At 40.5% G+C, this 20206-nt stretch overlaps 1 protein-coding gene across 2 annotated transcripts; it reads left to right on the plus strand.

The window, feature by feature from the left end:
• Window positions 1-482: 482 nt before the first annotated feature.
• mcf2b (MCF.2 cell line derived transforming sequence b) lies at window positions 483-18852 on the plus strand. Of its 2 annotated transcripts, none has more exons than XM_074611187.1 (26): window positions 483-735; window positions 3550-3684; window positions 4216-4332; window positions 4530-4679; window positions 4769-4893; window positions 5009-5123; window positions 5208-5327; window positions 6153-6344; window positions 7221-7412; window positions 7485-7665; window positions 7843-7931; window positions 8255-8355; window positions 8469-8535; window positions 8745-8860; window positions 8978-9047; window positions 9136-9228; window positions 9441-9533; window positions 10992-11117; window positions 12213-12428; window positions 12607-12699; window positions 12811-12889; window positions 13111-13153; window positions 16054-16226; window positions 17085-17200; window positions 17708-17820; window positions 17953-18852. In XM_074611187.1, the coding sequence occupies exons 1-26, from the start codon at window positions 682-684 to the stop codon at window positions 18032-18034; spliced, it is 3051 nt and encodes a 1016-aa protein (XP_074467288.1). In that variant the 5' UTR covers window positions 483-681; the 3' UTR covers window positions 18035-18852. The 2 variants fall into 2 exon arrangements, with proteins under 2 accessions (XP_074467288.1, XP_074467289.1); XM_074611188.1 differs by having other exon boundaries at window positions 484-735; window positions 16129-16226.
• The last annotated feature ends 1354 nt before the right edge of the window (window positions 18853-20206 follow it).

Raw genomic sequence — 20206 nt, forward strand, 5'->3', positions numbered from 1 at the left:
AAATCACAATGAAGGCAAATAATAATACAAATATGTTATTATTATAATAATAATACAAATAAATTAAACAATCGTTTATGGAGCTATTTAATATCTGCTAATAATAATAAGCTGGAAATGTGTGCAGCTGATGTGTGCATAAATTAAATCATTGTTTATAGGCCTATTGAATTTTCGAAGACAACTTATATTTCATATCTTACAGCAGAGAGAGGGAGGTCCTTAATATTATTAGGCTACTAATAATACATTATCCTTATTTGTAGTAATTTTATTTATTCATGTGTTTATTTATTATTGTTTATTGTTTATTTATTATTTTTTCTTCATTTAATGTTTTGAATAATACAAGCAAACAATAATACAAATATGTTATCAATAATAAAAAAATAAAAAAATAAAATATTTCTTTTTCTAATAATAAGATGGACATGTGTGCAGCTGTGTGAGCAACAAACTTATTCTGGCTTTGACGTCAGGTAGGTGAAACACACCCCTCCATCCTCCATCCTGGTCCAGAGCTGCTGAGGTGCGCAGCTCACTGAGAGGAGGACACTGCAGTGGAGGTTTCAGTTTCCATCTCCGCTGCTGCTGCTGCTCGCTCCCGACACCCCACGTCCCGCTGCAGACTTCCCGCCTGGCCGAGGGAGAACAGGGGGAACCGGGAAGAAGCTGGGAGCCATGGCCGAGTCCAACAACCCGCTGCGGGGGTTCCCACGCCTGCGCCGGGCCGCGGTAAGCTGCTCCGGGAGGGTGGAGGAGGAGGTGGGAGGCTGCATGTGAGGAGGATACTGCAGCAGAGAGACATACAGTTCAGTATACTGCGACACACAGGCTGGGATGGGATCTCAGTGTACTGTGCAAACATGCATTAGAGATTTATATTGCATCTTGGTGCATCAGATTCAGATGGTAGTTAAATGTTGAGAGTCTGTGTAAGGACAGGACAATGACAAAACGTGCTTTGTGTGTGTGTGTGTGGGGGGGGGGGGTTTGGACTGCAACTGCAGGCACAGAACAGCAAGAGTGTGTGTATCAGCTTTGGCACTGCAGTCTGGAGTGTTTTCAAGTTGTGTGCATCAGCTTTATGTAACAGATATAGGTGGATATGTGTGATGCCCACAATCTAAAGTGGTGTGAAATGCAATCATTCAATAACATTGATCACAGGCTGCTACTGTATATATTGAGTTGGTTCATATTGACGACTATAGGATGACTTTTGTACAAAAAGGAGAGAAAGCTGAGTGTATTTGGTCTAAGGTCAGCAGTTTAAACATCTAGTTGTGATTATTATAACACACATGAACAAAGCTGGATATAGAGTACACTTTCCCTGCAGGTCTACTACCAGGTGCCCACAATCTAAATGCAGTTGTGTGAAATGCAATCATTCAATGACATCGATCTCTGTAAAAACAGGGTGTAAACTATGAGTAAAAGTAAATTTTTTGGTTTAATATGTAGTGCATGTTGTCTAAAAAAACGTTCCACTTTATGTTTCGTACAACTGGAGCATGTTCTCACAGCTTCAGCTAAAGTCAGGCATCATCTCTTTACTAATTCCTTTGATATGCACTGCCTATAAGGATGAAACATGCATTTACTTTATGTTAAACCACAGCTCAAAAGTGTTCAAATGTTGTCCTTGAAGCTCAGTTTATTGTGGCCTCATGTTGTGCAGAACCAGTATTTCTACATTGCATATCTGTGATGGTAGTATTTGTACCGAGTTGTTGCCAAAAACAAAATGACAGTCATCTTTTAGAGTTTTCTTCTTTTATATTTTTTTGTATATATTGAGTTGGTTCATATTGACGACTAGGATGACTTTTGTACAAAAAGGAGAGAAAGCTGAGTGTATTTGGGCTAAGGTCAGCAGTTTAAACGTCTATAGTTGCAGGTCTACTACCAGGAGAGAGAGAGAAAGAGGCTCAAATGAAGTGTAAAAGTCTTCCTCGTGATTAATAATTCCTCAGGCTATTGGATCTGTGCAAACACTGGTGAGAAAATATGGGGTGGACAGATCAGGTGTTTTAGGGGAGAGGAGTGATGGAACTAGTTGGTAGTAGCGGTGCAGTTAAGCATAACAGTTGTGCATTTTGCAATAAAAGCTAACACATTTGGCACAGATGTATGCTCCTTTTATTTGTTAACATAACATGTAAACCTACATCTGTGACAAATTTGTTTGCTTTTATCGCAAAATGCACAATTGTTATGAATATTTCAGTTTAGCTGCCCCACTATAGTGATAGAAGGGAAAAACACTGTCTCCTTTTTGTTTATAAGGCAGCAAGTTACCCTTCTACCGCACTTCTCTTTTAAAACTCAAATCATCACACATGCTCACAGGAACTTCTTTTAACCCTTGAAACTCCTCCGATCAATACTGAGCTTGGCAAATTATTATTATTTTTTGTACCAAATAAATGGAACAAATCACAAAAGGTTTTGAAATTAGACAGAGATGTGCCAGTAGACCAATTTAAGTGTTTGCTTGATGATATGGTTGTTGTACAGTGTTCGTGCTTTGGTTAACTCACAGACATGGTTGTTATTTCTGTTGTTGTTGTTGTAGTAGTACATCTTCTTATATATTGTATATCCGTGTAGCCCATATGAATCTGGTTTCAGCGCATTGCTGTAAAACTGAGCTTAATCCTCAGTCAATTTTCCCTGAATAAACAATGGTTGATGATGATGATGAGGAGGAGAGATGACGATACAAGATGGCAAGCAGGTGAGAGAAGAGTCATCGCAATTGGTAGATCACTTGGTTAATGCTCTCTGCTCAGTGGTCATCAATGTTGTGGTAGAACTGGACACAACGGGAAGTAATAAGACAACACTGGCTTTTAATCTGTGTGCCACAGGGCTCAATACAGATTTGATTTTTTAAAGCAAACACAGCAGTGTATTTCAGCAGTTGTTTGCTGCATCTAAATGTTTATCAGATAAATTATCTGCTGCAAGGAAACACCCATAGAGACGGACACAAAAGAGACAAATTGTGTTAATAGAAATTACTGACAGCTCAGAGAAGGAAAAGTGAGGGCATGCAAAGCAGTTTACTGCGAAGAAGAGTGACGAAGCAGCAGATTCAGGCGGAGGAGTTGACCGTAAGACCTGCTGACGTGCTCCAGACTCCGACAGACTTCCCAGATTGACACAGAGAGGGATGCTGATGCTGTGTTGAGCTCTGCTAGACTGCTAGACTAAACATTCAGCTGCCAATACTTCTGACCGACTGTCCGACTCCTCTCATCCTGTGCTCTTCTGCCCTGACCCGGGGATGTGGTGGTGGATAAATCCACAAAAGTCAGTTCAATAGGCTGACGTGAATAATTCCCCCCAAGTAAATGCCTGTTATACTGTATCACAGTGGTCCTCTGTCCTAAATAATTTATTTAGAGTTTAAATTGTTGTCTCAGACTGATTTACATTTTCATTTTATCACCTCTCCTTTCATCCTTTGTATTTACTTGCGTCTAATAATATCAGAAAGATAAATAAACAAATGACATAATGCAATTCTTCCTCTTTCAGACCTCATTTCCAGGAAATCTGCATTTGGTGTTGGTGCTCCGCCCCTCCGGCTTGTTAAGCTCTGCCCCCAGTCCGTCTTCAAGCACTGACCTGGGCTTCCGCTTCAGCCAAGATGACTTCCTGTTAAAGATGCCGGTGAGAGGGGGTTAAAAACTGAGGATTGAGGGATGGAAGACAATGTGTTTTATCTATAAAACGTATAGACATTTATTTTTCTATTCTGAAGCGGCACAATCCTTTCTCTGCTCTATACCAGTGGTTCCCTACCTGGGGTCCGGGTCGCCAAAGGGGGTTCGCCAGCATTTGTCTGCTCTGAGGTTGTCAAAATTGTAACAAGCAATTTCTGATTCTTACATAGAGTCCCTTTAACGGGACAGTCTAGCAGCAATCTAACAGCACCATACATTACATTTATTTAACCACAATAACAAAAGATCTATTAAGGCTCTATTATAGTAAATTAATTATTACTTAATTAATTAATGAATTAAGTCATTACAAAAAATGTCTTAGATATAAGTAAGGGGGGCTTCAAGGAAAATACTGTAGGTTTGGAACCACTGCTCTATACACACAATCTTCTTGTCTTCTTACTACATGCTGCCAAACAAACAAGTTGAAACAGCATGTTGTTTCACTGCACGCCTCGTGGTTCTGTGTTTTCAGGTGGTGATGCTGCGTTCAGTTGGTGACCTGCTGCGCTACATCGACGAAAACCACCTGACGTCAGACTTCACTGCTAAAGTGGAGTACTGCCAAAGCGACTGGATCGTCCTCCGCACGGTAAACACACTTCTGATGCAGAGCTCGGCAAGTTGCCGCTGAATATGAAGAAGTTAAAGCTAGATATGTTTGCACAAGCTGCACACTTGCAACTAAAAATAAACCACAATAAATGAGCCGTTCTTACAGGCCTTATTTTTGTTCTTGTGTTTGATTTGACAAACCCACTTGAATTAGAAATGTGTGTGTGTGTGCAGGCCATTGAGACCTTTGCGGTGACGGTGAAGGAGATCGCCCAGCTGCTGCAGGGTTTTGGATCAGAGCTGTCTGAGACCGAACTTCCAGATGAAGCCAATGCCATCGAGTTCCTGCTGCACTCACACACACATCGATACCGACAGATGAAGGTTTTTTTTATCTCTTTCCTTCCTCGCTCTCTCTCTATCTACGTGTCTGGGAGTTTTTTGTATTTGATTTCTCTGTCTCTCTGTTTCAGGACGATATCAGGAACGTGCTCAAAGAAGGACGGCTGCTGCTGTCGAACCTGGAGACCGTCAAGGCCTCTAAGAGGGATATAGATGAGGAGAGGGACCTGAAATCAGACATGGACACTGTTCAAAGGTCATCAGTGAATATGTGCAGTACAGGATGAGAGTTCAGACATCATAGAAGACATATTCTCAGCTTGACGCTAACATCTTATTTAACCTGTATTGCTTGTCTGTGTGTGTTTCAGGCTCCTGACTCAGCTCCGAGACATGGAGGAGGCGTTTGATGGCTTCTTTGAGAAACACCACCTGAAGCTGCAGCAGTACCTCCAGCTGCTGCACTATGAACTGAGTTTCCAGCAGGTGGGATGATCGGTGTCTGTTATATGAGCCCTAAGTGAGTCTATGTTACACTGCTGTGATGATTAACGCTGCGTGTGTGTGTAGATGGAGGAGGTGTTGTTGATGATCAACGGCCAGGAGATGGACATTGCCTCTGCGGGAACCACGGTGGTTCAGACACAACAGCTGCTGATGGACCTGGAGATGCTGGACAAACAGGCTAAGGTCACAAACAAAGTCACACAACATGCACACAATTACAGTTTGAGATGTGGTTTGAAGGAAGCGGCCAGGTAGAACAAAATGCTCTAATAACAATAAGGTTTTGTGTCTGATGAAGGTCAGAGGTCAGTTTGTCAGATAGTGGAGAGACATTTAAATTATAGGTGTTACAGCATTTTAAACATCAGTTGAATTGTGATAACATAATATAATATAATATAATATGGATAAAATCAATCTCGTACTATTGGTCCTGTTACTGGTTCTCAAAATGAAGACCAGGTTTTATGAAGCTCATTGCTTCCCGACTTTGCTTCTTGTGTTTTTTCTTAACAGGGATTTTTTTTATTGTACTTTTTACTGAGGAGAGACCATTATTGAGACCATAAACTCATGTTTACAATGTTTACTGGGGTAATAAATCAAGTGAGAAGTAGGCTCATTTTCTCATAGACTTCTATACAATCAAACTTCTTTTTGCAACCAGAGGAGTCGCCCCCTGCAGGCTGTTAGAAAGAATGCAGGTTTAAGGCACTTCAGCATTGGCTTCACTTTTCAGAACCGGAGGTTGCCCACTGGTCACTGCTAGTAACTCTGGTTGGTTTGCAGTGGAAGAACAGCTCCCCCTACAGATTTATTGTTGTACAGGTATTTACCTGGTTCCTTATAAAGTCCAATGGCACACAGTGTTTAGGGCTCATTATGTTAGTTTTCTCTAAACCATAATTGTCTTCTTGCATCAAGAAACAACAACTTTTGGATGTGTGGTAACACGAAACCCAAATGGAAATCCCCTCAAACCTTTACTTGTGTGTGTTTGTGGCTCAGGAGGAGATGGCTCGTGCCCAGGTGGTGATCCTGCACGGCCACCAGATGGCCGCCAACCACCATTACGCCCTGGCGCTCATCGTCCAGCGCTGCAACGAGCTGCGACATCACTGCGACATCATCACCAGTGCCATACGCACCAAACGGGCCTCGCTCATCCGAGCACGAGACCTGCTGCTCCGCCTTGAAGGGGTAAAAATACCGACATGACACACAAAGTCAAAGACATACACATGCAAACTTTGAATTACTGCAGCAAAAAAAAAAAAAAACATTTAAAAAAGTATTCATTGTTGTGTATTTTTTGTTCTACTGCGTTTTTTTTGTCTGTGCATGTTCTGCTCCCTCTATTTATCATGCAAGTTTCAGCACAAACTACAATTGTAAGCTTGCCAAAATAAAAAATGTTGCATTTAATTAATTAATAAAATGTGACATAAATTGATGTTTGTTTTAATTTGCGTCTTTATTTATTTTTTCTTTGTATTAATCCCTTTATTTATTTACTCTTCTGTTTAATTTTCCCTGTTATTTATGTATGTATTTATTTTTATTATTTTTTAAATGGATTTATTTATTTTTGCATTTCTTTTTTATTTATGCACAAATACATAAATAAATACAAACAAATTAAAATTAAAATAAATATAAAATACATAAAAAATAAGTGCAAACATAATAAACAAATACAAAATAAATAAAGAAGCAAATTAAAACAGAAATATAAATTTATGTCACATTTTATCAATTAATTAATGGCTACATTTATTTTTTATATTATTTTTGCTACATATAATGACATATTTATTTATCGAGTCATTTATCTATTTATTCATTTATTTTTGATTGTGGCATGTTCCGTCCTCCGTATCTGTCCTCCTGAAAGACAGTTATTGTTTTGTTTGTGAAAGGGTTCCAAAATCTGAAAAGGACGATTGTTAAATATCCTCATGTGAATCTTTTCTTTGTTCTTTGTTTTGATCACATTAAAAAATATGTGTAATATGACTTAAAACGTGTGTATTCTTATGTTGTGTCTTATATCTATGTGTGTGTGTGTGTGTGCAGGCCCTTCGGTGGTGTGACGAGGGCGCCTATCTTCTGGCGAGTCAGATGGTGGACAAGTTCCAAACCAGAGAGGGAGCTCAGGAGGCGCTGCAGTACCTGAGCTTCCACCAGGAGAGGGCGCCGTCAGCACTGAAAAACAGCCAGGACATCGTGAGCCTGGAGTTTGAAGCCATACTCACCCCACTGCTGCAGGTAACCCCGTCGCTACCGAAGAACACAAACACACAAGATGATCGCCTCAACCTACACCTTGTTTCTTTCTAGTCCCAGATTGCCATGGTAACAGAGAAACTGAACGCGGTGCAGTGTATGATCAGAAACAGAGAGCAGTGTCTGAGGAAGTTGGCGGATGTACAAGTCAGACCGATTCAGCTGGTGGCCCCCAGGCCTGAACCTGACCAGACCACGAAGGGCTGCAAGTCACCCCTCTTCTCCCCGAAACATGGTACGACTCCCGCTCAGGAATGCCTGGAGGGAATTTTTGGCATCAATTTGGCATAAACGTCCACTTGGACTCCAAGGTCAGAGGTCACTGTGACCTCACAAAAGTCTTTAGTCTGCAATTCCTCTACGCTCTCTCATCACCGGTTAAATTTGTGTGTATCTGCGATTCTCTCCACAGGTGTAGACTTTAACGTCCTGAACTCCAAGTTCTCCTTTGACCTGCTGCCTGGCAAAAGAGCTGCGAGGAGGAACAACAGCCAACGCAAGGTGCGTCTGTTTTTACCCAACTGTTTCACGGATTGCCATGAAATGTTGTGCTGACATTTATGGTCCCTAGAGGATGAATCCTAATGACTTTAGTGATGCTTTGTCATATAGAGCCATCATCAGGTCAACATTTTTATTTGTCCAATAATGTGGTACTTTGGTTTATGACCGAATACCTGCAATATACTCCCTCCTGTGTTTAGTGTTATTAACAAATGTTAGCAGGATAATGGTATTGATTAAAATACGCCAGAACTCGTCTTACAAATGTGTCCAAGGCTCCAAGGCTAGAGATCCTTGTTTCATGTGTCTTCTTTTGTCAGATCGAGGTAATGCATGATTTCCAAGGCAACCGCAGCTGTCTGTATGGCTCCACCACGGAAACAGATTCAGAGGCAGAAGACAATCCAGAGCAGGTCACACGGTACGCCAGCCTTCACCTGTCACACATGGCCCTTGTGCACAGTGGCATTAAGTCTTTTCTTCAGCTTTTCATTCAGTTTTTGTTTATTTTTCTGCCATTCTCACTCTTCGTAGCCATATAATGAAGGAGCTGATAGCTACAGAGAGGATCTATGTGGACGAGCTGCTCTCTGTCCTTCTGGTGAGTTCATTTTAGATCTATTAGATATAGATGTATTTCCTGTTTTCTCCGATCAAGTTCTCTGGTCCTGTTAGTTTTTTTTATTTGTTGTCCTCTCCTTTCTCCTCTCCTCTCTTTTCCTCTCCCCTTTCATTTCTCTTCTCGTCTCGTCTCTTCTCATTGCTCCTCTCCTCTCTCTTCTCCTTTCATTTCTCCTCTCCTCTCCTCAGGGCTACAGGGCAGAAATGGAGGACCCGTCCATGTCTAATCTTCTTCCGTCAGCTCTACGCAGCCAGAAGGACGTTCTGTTTGGCAACATGCCCGAGATTTACCAGTTCCACAGCAGGCAAGACACACATGCACACACACACACACACACACACACACAAGCTGTCGCAGAGTTGTCCTTGTCTCCTCGTCTTTTCATGCAAATCCAATTTCCTTCCATTTCCCCTCCATTTAGGATCTTCCTCCAGGATCTGCAGGGCTGCCTGGAGGCACCAGAGAGGGTGGGGGCCTGCTTCCTACAACGGGTGAGGAAAGATGAGGAGAAACATTGAAACATCACGTGAAGTGATATATGACATAATGACACATCTTATTGTACATTTGTGTGTGCAGAAAGAGAAGTTCCAGGTGTATGAGCGTTACTGCCAAAACAAGCCTCGCTCTGAGTTGCTATGGAGACAGTGCTCTGATTCGCCCTTCTTTAAGGTAGTTACATACCATATATGTATGATTCATGCTTACGTTAACCACTCACTGTCTCATATTGATGGTGTGAAAGTCATATGCTTGTAATATGTTTTTGTGTTTCTTATTTTCGGACCACAATCATGTTTTCCAATTATGCCTTGTTCATTCAGCAGTCTAAAATCCTCTCTCTCTCTCTCTCTCTCTCTCTCTCTCTCTCTCTCTCTCTGCAGGAGTGCCAGAAGAAGCTGGACCACAAGCTGGGTCTGGACTCTTACCTCCTGAAACCAGTCCAACGCCTCACCAAGTACCAGCTGCTACTCAAGGTTCTGTACATCTGAGTCAGCCAGTGATGGAGAGTTCTGTAGAAACAGCTCACACAATGGCATGTTTAAGAGATTTAGTTTTTAGGTGCCTGATGGAAGATTTTGCTGCTTCTCTTGAAAAGCAACTTTCGTCATGATGAGACAAAGCAGACACTTACCCTACATCTTTGCTGCGGAGTTAGTTTGCACGTCAAAATTCTGGTGTATAGCTTTAATTCAAGGAACAGTGTGTAGGATTTGGCGGCAATTAGTGGTGTGGTTGCAGATTGCAACCAACTGAGTACCCCTCCGCTCACTCCTCCCTTTCCAAGACTGCGGTAACGTGAGCCGCCGAGTGCTAAACCGTGGTAACGCCGTTCACCTTGCTCAGAGGCCATCCTTACCATAATAACACTACCTTAAGAGCAATGGAAGTCAGACGCTGGCTAGCGGTACTACAGTTTTTGCACTCTGTGGCTTACCGTAGTTTCACAAGCGTGTCGGAGAACTACGGTGGCATTCAGGTAACGTAAAAATGTGAAAGGTTTTGGCCAGTATTTGGTTTAACCCATGGATGTATAAAGAGATACAGCGTCGGAGGCGGGGCTCCCTTCAATCCTATGAAAGCTTGACTTTTAAAGTACGTCTAAAAGTACCCGGATCTTCCGGTCCATATAGCATATAGCGCGCATGAATCCATGAATGGAGCATGAATTGAGGAAGGAAAATAACTCTGGAACTGATTCGTCTGTAAGTGCATTTTACAACTTTTAGGACCTAATGATTTAAATAAGGACTATTCAAATGTTCGTATGGGGAAGTTGATTTAACTAAAAAAAAAATAATCTGCTGAGATACAGACGTCTCTTTCCCAGTGTAAGGTTCATGGAAAAAAGTCTTTTTGGGCCCAATGGCATCACATGATGGACACAGAAGTTGTAATTCCACCATTGTAAAATGTAAAATGTATGTTTTGCTAATGAAAACACAACAATTCAGTTTCAGGTGATGAAAACATAGTTATGAATGTTATATTCCATTTCTGCTAATAGATCCCCCAATGCTAGATATTGGTCCTTTAAGGCAATCATATCATCTGCACGGCAAGTGTATAGTCATGTTAGCTAATCCCGTCAATCCATCCATTAGTTGTTGAGATATTTCCCTCTGGATCAAAGTGGACTGACCAGCGGACCTTGCCATCCATAGAGTCATGTGATCATGTGGTCAGGTCAGGCTGCACTGTAATAGGTTTTGTTTAAGAAAAACATAATTCAGATTGATGAATGGACAAAGGGGCAACAGTTATACCAACAGCAAAGCGTACACACTTGACAAAGACAGATCTTAAACAGGCACGGACACAAACTGACAACACCGACGCCATTCATCCAGACGAAACCTGATTTGTATACATTCATGCAGGCAGAGTAGATTAGATAAACTGACCTGTCATCCTGTGTCTGTGTCCTTGTTCAGGAGCTGTTGAAACACTGTACGGAGGAGCGATACCGCTGTGAGCTGCAGCAGGCTCTGGACTCCATGCTGGAGCTGCTGAAATCTGTCAACGACTCCATGCATCAGATAGCCATCACTGGATACCAGGTACCAACCGGACACATCAATAGATGAGATAGAGTGGACAAAACACATCATTATGCTTTAACATGAAACGGTCCAATCCTCATTTAATTTGCATGATCATATTTTACCATTGATTTTTGTTTTTTACTCTTACATCTTCTCTTGACAGAGTACAGTATTATATAAATTAGGTGGATACAGTGTATGAAAGCAGTGGAATCATCAGTTTTATTTTTTCCTTCCTGTCATTTCTTGTTTGGAAATAGTATTCTGTTTTTTCTTTTAGATATTTTAAAAATATTTATGTCTGTTTGTAAATTGTAATAGCAGCTGTTTTTAATTTCAATGTTAGGTGGGTTTCTTTTATAAGTTTTTTTTTCAACCCACCTGTGTATTTATTTATGTTATTGTATATATCTTCTCTTTTGTTTTATTTTATTATAGGCATGCATAAATAAATAAAGAACTACTACCACAGGCATACATTAAATGAACTAATAAAAGAAACTCTTGGAAAAATTCCAATTAACTGTGTATTAATTAAATAATAATGGTATTAACTGTGTGATATTGTACTAAAAGACATTCAAATGTAATTTTATTTGGCATTTTGTGGTTCAGTCAGTGCTCAGAAAATAGACAATTATAAGAAAACAATATATCCTCTATTTGCCACAATGTATTTACTGTCAGAAAAAAGTTCAAATATTACTTTTTTTCCAATTTGGAGATAGAAATTCTTCTGTTTTTTTTGTTAATTTATTGTGGAAATGTAGTGCACAGTCCAAAACAAATTTTCACATGGGGACAAATATATTACAGTATATCTTAACTTATCTTTATCACTGTTTTGCTTGATGTGATTTATACGAGTTTGTACAGCTGTTTTGCATAAACACCTCAAAATAAAAAAACTGATTTGCTTGCAAATAACCTCAACTGTGTGCAATCCCTCATAGACTGCAGTATAGTCTTTAATCGCATCGCTAAATCTTATTTTAAACCATAAATATAGTCCATGTAATGTGTTTTGTGTGATGTATTTCTCACTTGTGGATGCAGTTCATCTGTGTTACTGTCTGTCTGTCCACCTGTCTGTCTGTCTGTGTGTCCCAGGGTGACCTCAGCCAGCTGGGCCGGGTGGTGATGCAGGGAGGCTTCAGCGTGTGGATCAGCCATAAGAGGGCAGCGGTGCGCATGAAGGAGATGGCCCGGTTCAAACCCATGCAGAGACACCTCTTCCTCTACGACCTCGCCCTGCTCTTCTGCAAGCGCAGGGACGAGGACAGTCACGACAGGACGCCATTCTACAGCTTCAAGTCCTGCCTCAGAGTAACAATATACAAAACACTATTAATTAACAACATCCAATGCAACAGCCGTGCAATAAATCCTCCCTTTACGAAACTTAAACTTTTTTTTTGTTGAATTGCACTGCATTTTATCAGTGAACAGTCAGTTAGGACAACAGGTGATAGTGAAATGTAATTACTGTTTTCTCTTTCTGTAGATGAGCGCAGTGGGAATCACAGAAAATGTGAAAGGAGATGTGAAGAAATTTGAAATCTGGTACAGTGGCAGAGAAGTAGTGTACATAGTTCAGGTATTTCATCTTTTGCTTTCTATTTTCTATCTCTTTTTTTTATGTTTTAGTCTGTAAGTCATTCGCTCAAACCCTCTCTTGTGGTTATGGTTTTTGTGATTGTGTGTCTAGGCTACCACACTGGAGGTCAAAGTTGCCTGGCTGACAGAGTTACGAAAAATTCTCACCAACCAGCAGAAACTTCATCAAGGTTTCTATTACAGCAATAATTCATTCACTGCCTCTATGTTCTGTCTCTGAAATACCTGTTACCTATATGGAAATATAGAACTGTAGATCTATTATTTAACTTCTGTCATTGTCAGCTGATGCTCTTTACTATTCATGATCTCATGAAGGTCTTGGAGTAGAATTGATTTCCCTAAATTTAAGCCACATGTCTGTGTCGTCTGTCCCTTCTTCTTTTCTCAGATGAGGCTCCCTCTCTTCCACTTTCAGACAACCTCTCTGACAGGTGATTCTCTCTGCATGACCTCCCCGTCGTCCTCTGTGTCTAACACATTCTCACTTCCAACTCGTCAAACACCTCCACTTGGTCATTAGAGACTGGCACACGGGTAACCCCTCTTGCGTTATTTTTGGAAGGACCAGGGATGAGGTGTCAATATGCGCTCGTTACGTGCATAGTGTCCTTTCAAAATAAACTTCCATCTTCACAGGAAGTTAGGTTTAGACAACACAACCACTTAGTTAGGGTTACAGAAACTTCACTGACTAACGACTCATGTGACTAGTGACTCACGTGACTCACAGGATTGACGACACTAACGAGTCATGTGACTAACGACTCACATGGTGAGTCAACGTTACCTTTAGTTTCACACAGGACACAAACTGCGGTCTTCTGGTTGAAACCGTGGATGTTTAAAGAGAACTGGCAGATCAGTGGCATATGAAGCCAAAATGGCTCGACTGTCGAGTGATAAAGTACCCGGATCATCCGGCGATCTTCTGTATCCATTGGGCCCAAAGAGCAGGCGCAGGAGCGTTTCCTTTAACCTCGCCTCCCAGCCCTCGCTCCAGCCTCGGTCTGGGGCTCATTCACATGAACAGAGGAAGAGAAATAACTCTGGATACAGCTATTAGCGCATTTTTACAACTTTTAGGACCTGATGATTTAAATAAGGGCTATTCAAGTGTTTGTACTAGGAAGTTGATTTACTTTTAAAAAAAAAAAAGATCCGCTGATTTACGAGCATCTCTTTCCCAATGTAAGTCTATGGGAAAAAGTATTTTTGGGCCCAATGGCATCACCTGACAGACACATAGTTGCAGTACCGCTGTTTGGCCACTATGAAAATTTGCTTCAAATGCCCAATCGACGCTGCCCAATCGGCAATCGGCGCTGCCCGATCGGCGGTATTTGATGAGTTGGGAGTGAGAACGGGGTTGCTGTGTCAGTTTATGTGGTGGTGGGAAAGGGTCAACTCACTTTTAATCCAGTCTCAATTCAGAAATTGATTTAAAACTTGATACATTAAGGAAAAGGTTTCTATCATGTTATTTTTTATAACGAAACATCGTGATTATCTGTACGCAGGATGTTAAAGTTACTAAATGAGTTTGTGTGTTTGCAGTGACTGTATATGTGATGTATTAGCATCTCTGTCATTTCCCTTGAGAACTGGTATTCATGACTACGTTGACAAGTCCTGCAGATGGCTTTAACGCTCTCTATGGCGCTGCATTTCAGCAGCACGGAGAGCGCTATATGCACCGTGTTAACTGCTAAGACCTGAAGCACCAGTGATTAAATTAGCTGTACATGTGAAATGCTTCTTAAGAGATAACTGCCAAAGTGTAAGTCAGTGAAAATTGTTAGAACACTATCAGAGGTTTTCCATTAGTCATCGAAGGCACTGGTTCTCTAGGATAGTGGAGCGTAACTGGGTGTTGGTGGGGATGTGTGTGTGTTTGTGGCGTTTTTGTAGGAGATACCAATGTTCTGTTTACTGATAGCATGCTAGCATGTCATAGATTTGATGAATGGCGGAGTCTTCTGAGCTTCACAATTTTCATTATGTAGGGAAATTATCAACATTGGCACATCGTTTTTTGGGGGTCATGAAAATTAAAAAAGATCAAAACCAACAATCAACTGATCCTACTAGCGAGTAAGGCTGTGCAATGACTTGAATATTAATAATGATCACGATTTTGGCTTCCCACAATTAAATGAACATGACCGATATGTGATATTGACATTTGACATATGTGCATCACTCATAGAACTTTCCTGAAAGAGTAGAAGAGTAATATACTGTATATTACTCGTTTTAGAGAGCGAGCGAAACGAAAATGCACTGAGTTCAGGTGAAGAAGAACCTTATTTTAAGTCTTATTTTGATGCAAAGATTTGCACATTAATAGAAATGTAGCACAATATGGAAGTGCTAAATACTCGCGCACCAAATGTGTATTAATCCGCTGCTGAAAATAGTCCCCAACAAATGCACTGTTCCTCCTATTTGAGAAATATTTGCCAAGAAATACAGTGCCCAGCTGTTAAAGGGAATTACAGAGCCTTTTTTGAAAAATTAAACTGCATATTTGTGACCTGTTTTGCATCTTCAGTAGCGACCAATAGGCTTGGGAAGAAAGTCATAAAGCACTGAGAGACGGACTAACACATTGTTGGCTTTGGTCTTTTCCTGAGATTTATTGACAGTATAAAATAATGTCAGCCTAAAATCCTTTAAGTGGCTACACTCACAAAGACTCACAGTTCAGCTGGTAAAGTATCGGAGCATGAAGTAATCATATTCAGAGATTGTTTTGTGGGATTTTTGACTCTTACTAACAGATGCAGGATGGGGATACTGTGAATGTTTGTTACTTTTTTAATTATTTGTGTACATGATATAGGTGTGGTCTCATAGCATTTGTAAGCAATTCAAGTGTCTCTACTTTATTTAGCAGATGGGTAGGCTTTAACATATTCAGACAAAGTGACTTTAACAATATTTTTCTGTAATTTTCTTTCCATACATTGGACTATATGGGACAAACTCCACCCATCTACTACTTAAAGCAACACTGGATTATTTGCAAATGCTGTTTAATCAAGGCCTCGTATGTGTGCAGAATACTGTGTACTCAAAGTAATATTTCCATATATTGCAGCGATTTCTGATATAATTGATATTTGTGTTATAAACTCAAACATCCTTTGAAATCAGACGCTGAAATATATGTGATTGTGAACTTAAAGGAATGCTGTTTTAATTTACAGAATGTGGATGAGCTCGTTTTGTGACCCCCGTGAATGTTGTTGTTGTTGTTCGTTTGTTTTTTTGTTTGTTTTTTTGTTTGTTTGTTGTGGTCGTGTCTTGTTCCCATGGTGATGCGGTTTAGTGCATCAGAGATGTGTGTGTCGTGGGGCGGAGCGTCGGTGGGAAGCTGCTCAGCGTGTCTCCCTGTTACTCACAGCTCCTCGACAACAAGCCACTCCCACAGGCTACGGGGGGAGGAGTCAATACACACTAGCCCCGCCCACTCGGAACCCGTGGTCCACTCGCCTCGACGCAGTGAGTCGCTGAGACAGATTACGCAAAAAATAGAACACACGACAATTGCTTCATAACATTTTTTGCTTTACAGTAATTCTTACAGGTTTGCAAATTTCATGGTAAATAGGTTATAATTCACAAGTAACGCATTTGGGATTTCTTTGAAATTACCCCTATATTTACCTGTAAATTTATCCAAAATTACCAGAACATTATTTAAGAATTATATTCCGCTATCACAGGCAGGTTAGGACAATTTAGAGCCCTACTCTTAGTGAATATCAAAACTGATCCCCTCTACACTATGTCCATGTAAAAGAATGTATACGCCTAAGTACAATCAATCAATTGGTAGAATTATGTAAAATACATTACCAGCTAATTATCAACTGCTGATTGGGAAATAGAATACAATTCTACAATTATTCAAAGAAGTTACATTCTAATTATCATCTACTTTACTACCAGTAAACAATGGACCTGGGAATAAAGCGTTGGTAATCATGCCTATAGCAATTAACTTCGAATTACTTTCCTGGTAATGTATTAAAGAAACTACCGGCTATTTATTACCTTCTTTGGTAAATAGCAAAATATAATTATTAAATAATGCTGGGGAAATTTTCGATACATTTTGAGGTAAAGATAGGGGTAATTTCAAATCAATTTCAAATAAGTTACCTGCTAATTACTACCTACTTACCATGAAATTTGCGGACCTGTAAAATGAAGTGTTACCCTGTAATTATTTGCCATATTTGGTTTCGAGTCGGTGTATGAGAAATTCATGTTTTACACAGTGGATCATTAAATATTAGTGATTAAAAAGTGTAGCGCTACCGTGTGTAGTCGTCTCAGCCGTCTTGTCGCCTGCAGCTTGGCCTGTTCCTGCCCACTCAGTGGCGATCTGTGAGGGCCTGGAGGACTGGGGTGCTGCCACAGACTTCTCCAACTTATCGGACTCAGACGAGGAGGATCAGCTTGCCCCCCTGGTGAGAGTTTATGAGTCATGGCACATATTTGTTGTTATGTCTATGGGGGAATTTGTGAACACTAAGCCTTTCAGCTATACCAGCTACTTATAGACCACAACAAGTGCCGTTGGTTGCCACTGATTGTTTACGACTCATCACTCGTGTGATCCAAACATTTCCAATAACTCCAAAGCATTGTAAAGTCCTGTAAAGTTACTGAAAAAGATAGATGTAATCATTTCCAAAATTCATAACATGTTTTTATCTAACAAAATATTCTGCTTAAATCCATATTTGTTGGTGTTTAGCCTTTCAAGAACAACATTTTCACTGTGAATCAGGTCAAAAGACTGTTATTCCACTCACTGCACAAAAATGATGGACCTGTATTAACGGGGCAGTCGAGCAGCAATCAAACAAAACTGACCAGTTATATTCATATATAGATTTAGGACTGTTGTGCATGTGTAAAAGTATCAAAATGCACCTTTCTACTACGTTTTACTCGTCTTTCTTCTGTTCCAGGTGGCGGGCAGGTACAGGGTCATGGTGGAGAGCAGCATGGCCAGTACTGATGACATCATCTTTAACTGCGGTGATGTCATCCAGCTGCTGCATGAGGAATTGTCGGGAATGTGGTAAAATAGACTTTCGGAAATGCTGATTTCGCACAAATTTTAAATTTCAAACAAACCTGGAGTTGACAATACAAAAAAAATGTATGTTAAAATCGTCACTTTTCATGCGCCTGTTTACGTGTGTGATCACAGGATGGTGAGGAATATAAGTCGTGGGGAAGAAGGGCGTGTCCTACCTGAAGACCTGCACAGGATTCTGGGAGAGACCTGCTAAGAGCCAATCAGAACAGAGCATAGATGACACACAAAGGGTGGATCCTGTTCTCTTAAATTGCATCCACGTTTCCCTCACTTGCGTCTTTTCCTTGCGTCTCTCCAAGCATCCGTGGTGGGAAGGATGCAAGGAAAAGATGCAAGCGAGGGAAACGTGGATGCAATTAAGAGACTTGGGATGCACCCAAAGACTCACATACTCCATCAACTTCCTGACCAAAAGGGGGCATCTGACTGCGCAGAGAGCATCGGATTGAAGCACATCAACTGTGTATTTTACTCGTCAAACAACTGTGACACTTTCACCTCAGAAGACTGTAAACTACATAACGGACCTCAGAAGACTGTAACAAAGCAAAGCACATATGTGGGACTTTTTTTTCCTTTCTGTTTTCCAGCAGTAGATTATTTGGATTTGGGGTTTATAACTGAAGACTTTGATTGCACATTTATTCACGTACAGAATGGACTTTTGTTGAAGACTTCAAGTGTTATCATTTCTATTTTCTTATGAAATATGACAGAAATCATGCATATGCCTACAAACATATCATTACTACTCATGTGCCAAACAGCTCCACCGATTATTGTGGCTTCTTTTTGTACAACACTGTCAGTTTATGGAAAATAGCTTTGCCTTTCTTTCGTACAGCAGCCAGCCACATAAGGAGACATTTAGCATCTGCATTGTATTAAGCCTTGGTCTGGTGCACGGTGCCTCAGTGGGAGATTTCATAGGGCAGAGCCTTCGTTAATGTTATAAGTTCCACTTGTTTGTCGCCTGCTAGATTTCCTGTGAAAAAGGTCTATTGATGCAGCGCTCTGTAAGTCCTCAAGATGAACTGCCTGGGTCTGGGGAAAGTACTGCAGTACTTAATGTAGGATAAACGCAGTGTACTACTACACAACGTCTACATTGTTTGTCATGGTAGCTGGTTGTTGTAATTCAGTGGCTGTCAAGCAGCTTTTAGGGGCGTAAATCACAAGTTTCATCCAAATTTTATATTGTTTTTCTGGACAACTATCACATATTTGCTGATATCACAAAGTCTGCCACAATATCAACTCACAAAAAGCAACTAAAATATGATTTGACAGTTTTATTACTGGGCTCTGTAGGAAGGAGGTGAGCTTGGACAGAGATTGTGACACATACAGGCTGTTCTCATACACTGTTCGTAGCTATACTTACAAAAAAGCAATGCACTGTAATTTGTATATCCCACAAAATTAATTTGTGTGTAATTAATGTAATCATGAATCTTCCCTACGGCGAACACGCGTAGGGAAGATGTCGGGGTGGATGGGGGGGTCAAAAATACCAGTCTTTCGCCCAGGAAACAGGCGTTCGTGTCCCGTGTGAAACCAAAAGTCAATGTTGATTTATTTGTCACGTAACTTACATACTCAAGTAACACCACTTCTGGGGTTATTTTAAACCAAACCACAATCTTTTCTGAAACCTAACTAAGTAATTTTGTTGCCTAAAAACCTAAGGAAGTTGTTTCTTGTGAAGACAGAAGTTTATTTTGAAAAGACTGTATGCACGCAACAAGCGGAAATTGACACGTGTTGCTGGACATTCGTAGGAAAACGAATGAAAAAGGAATTCCTTTATCATAAGATATCATACGAACCGTTGTATGAGAATAAGCTGGACACAGACGTGCCGTGGGAATTTCAAAATAAAGGCATATCATGAAGATGATATGTTTCGATGTTTTCAGTTTGCATCGATGATATTGGATCGTTGATCATTGAATCGATATATCGATCCAGATTGATGCATCTTTACACCTCTTTCAGCTTTGATACATAAATTGCAGATATTTCCAAAGTGACTTAATTTGCCATTTTTTTCTTTACTTTTGCTGCTGTTGATGGTGAGAATGTGTCCTTACTTCTGTCAACATTTTTCCTTTGGAATCAGTTGATAAATCTGCAACTCTTCCGTCAAATGAATCTGCTGCAGCTGTTATTATGCTGCATGCCTATCGCTTTATTTCTGTCTGCGCTGCTATTTCACACCAACAGGGGAGTAATGCTCAGTGTTCGGTAGTAACTGTAAATAGAGTAGTGTAGAATTATAATTGCCAGCTGAACTATCACAGTTACATTGTGGATTATGATTTTAAATTTGGGGAGTTGATTTAATTAGAAAAACATTCGCAGG

Source organism: Sebastes fasciatus, chromosome 16 (genome assembly GCF_043250625.1).
Source record: "Sebastes fasciatus isolate fSebFas1 chromosome 16, fSebFas1.pri, whole genome shotgun sequence".
Taxonomy (NCBI): domain Eukaryota; kingdom Metazoa; phylum Chordata; class Actinopteri; order Perciformes; family Sebastidae; genus Sebastes; species Sebastes fasciatus.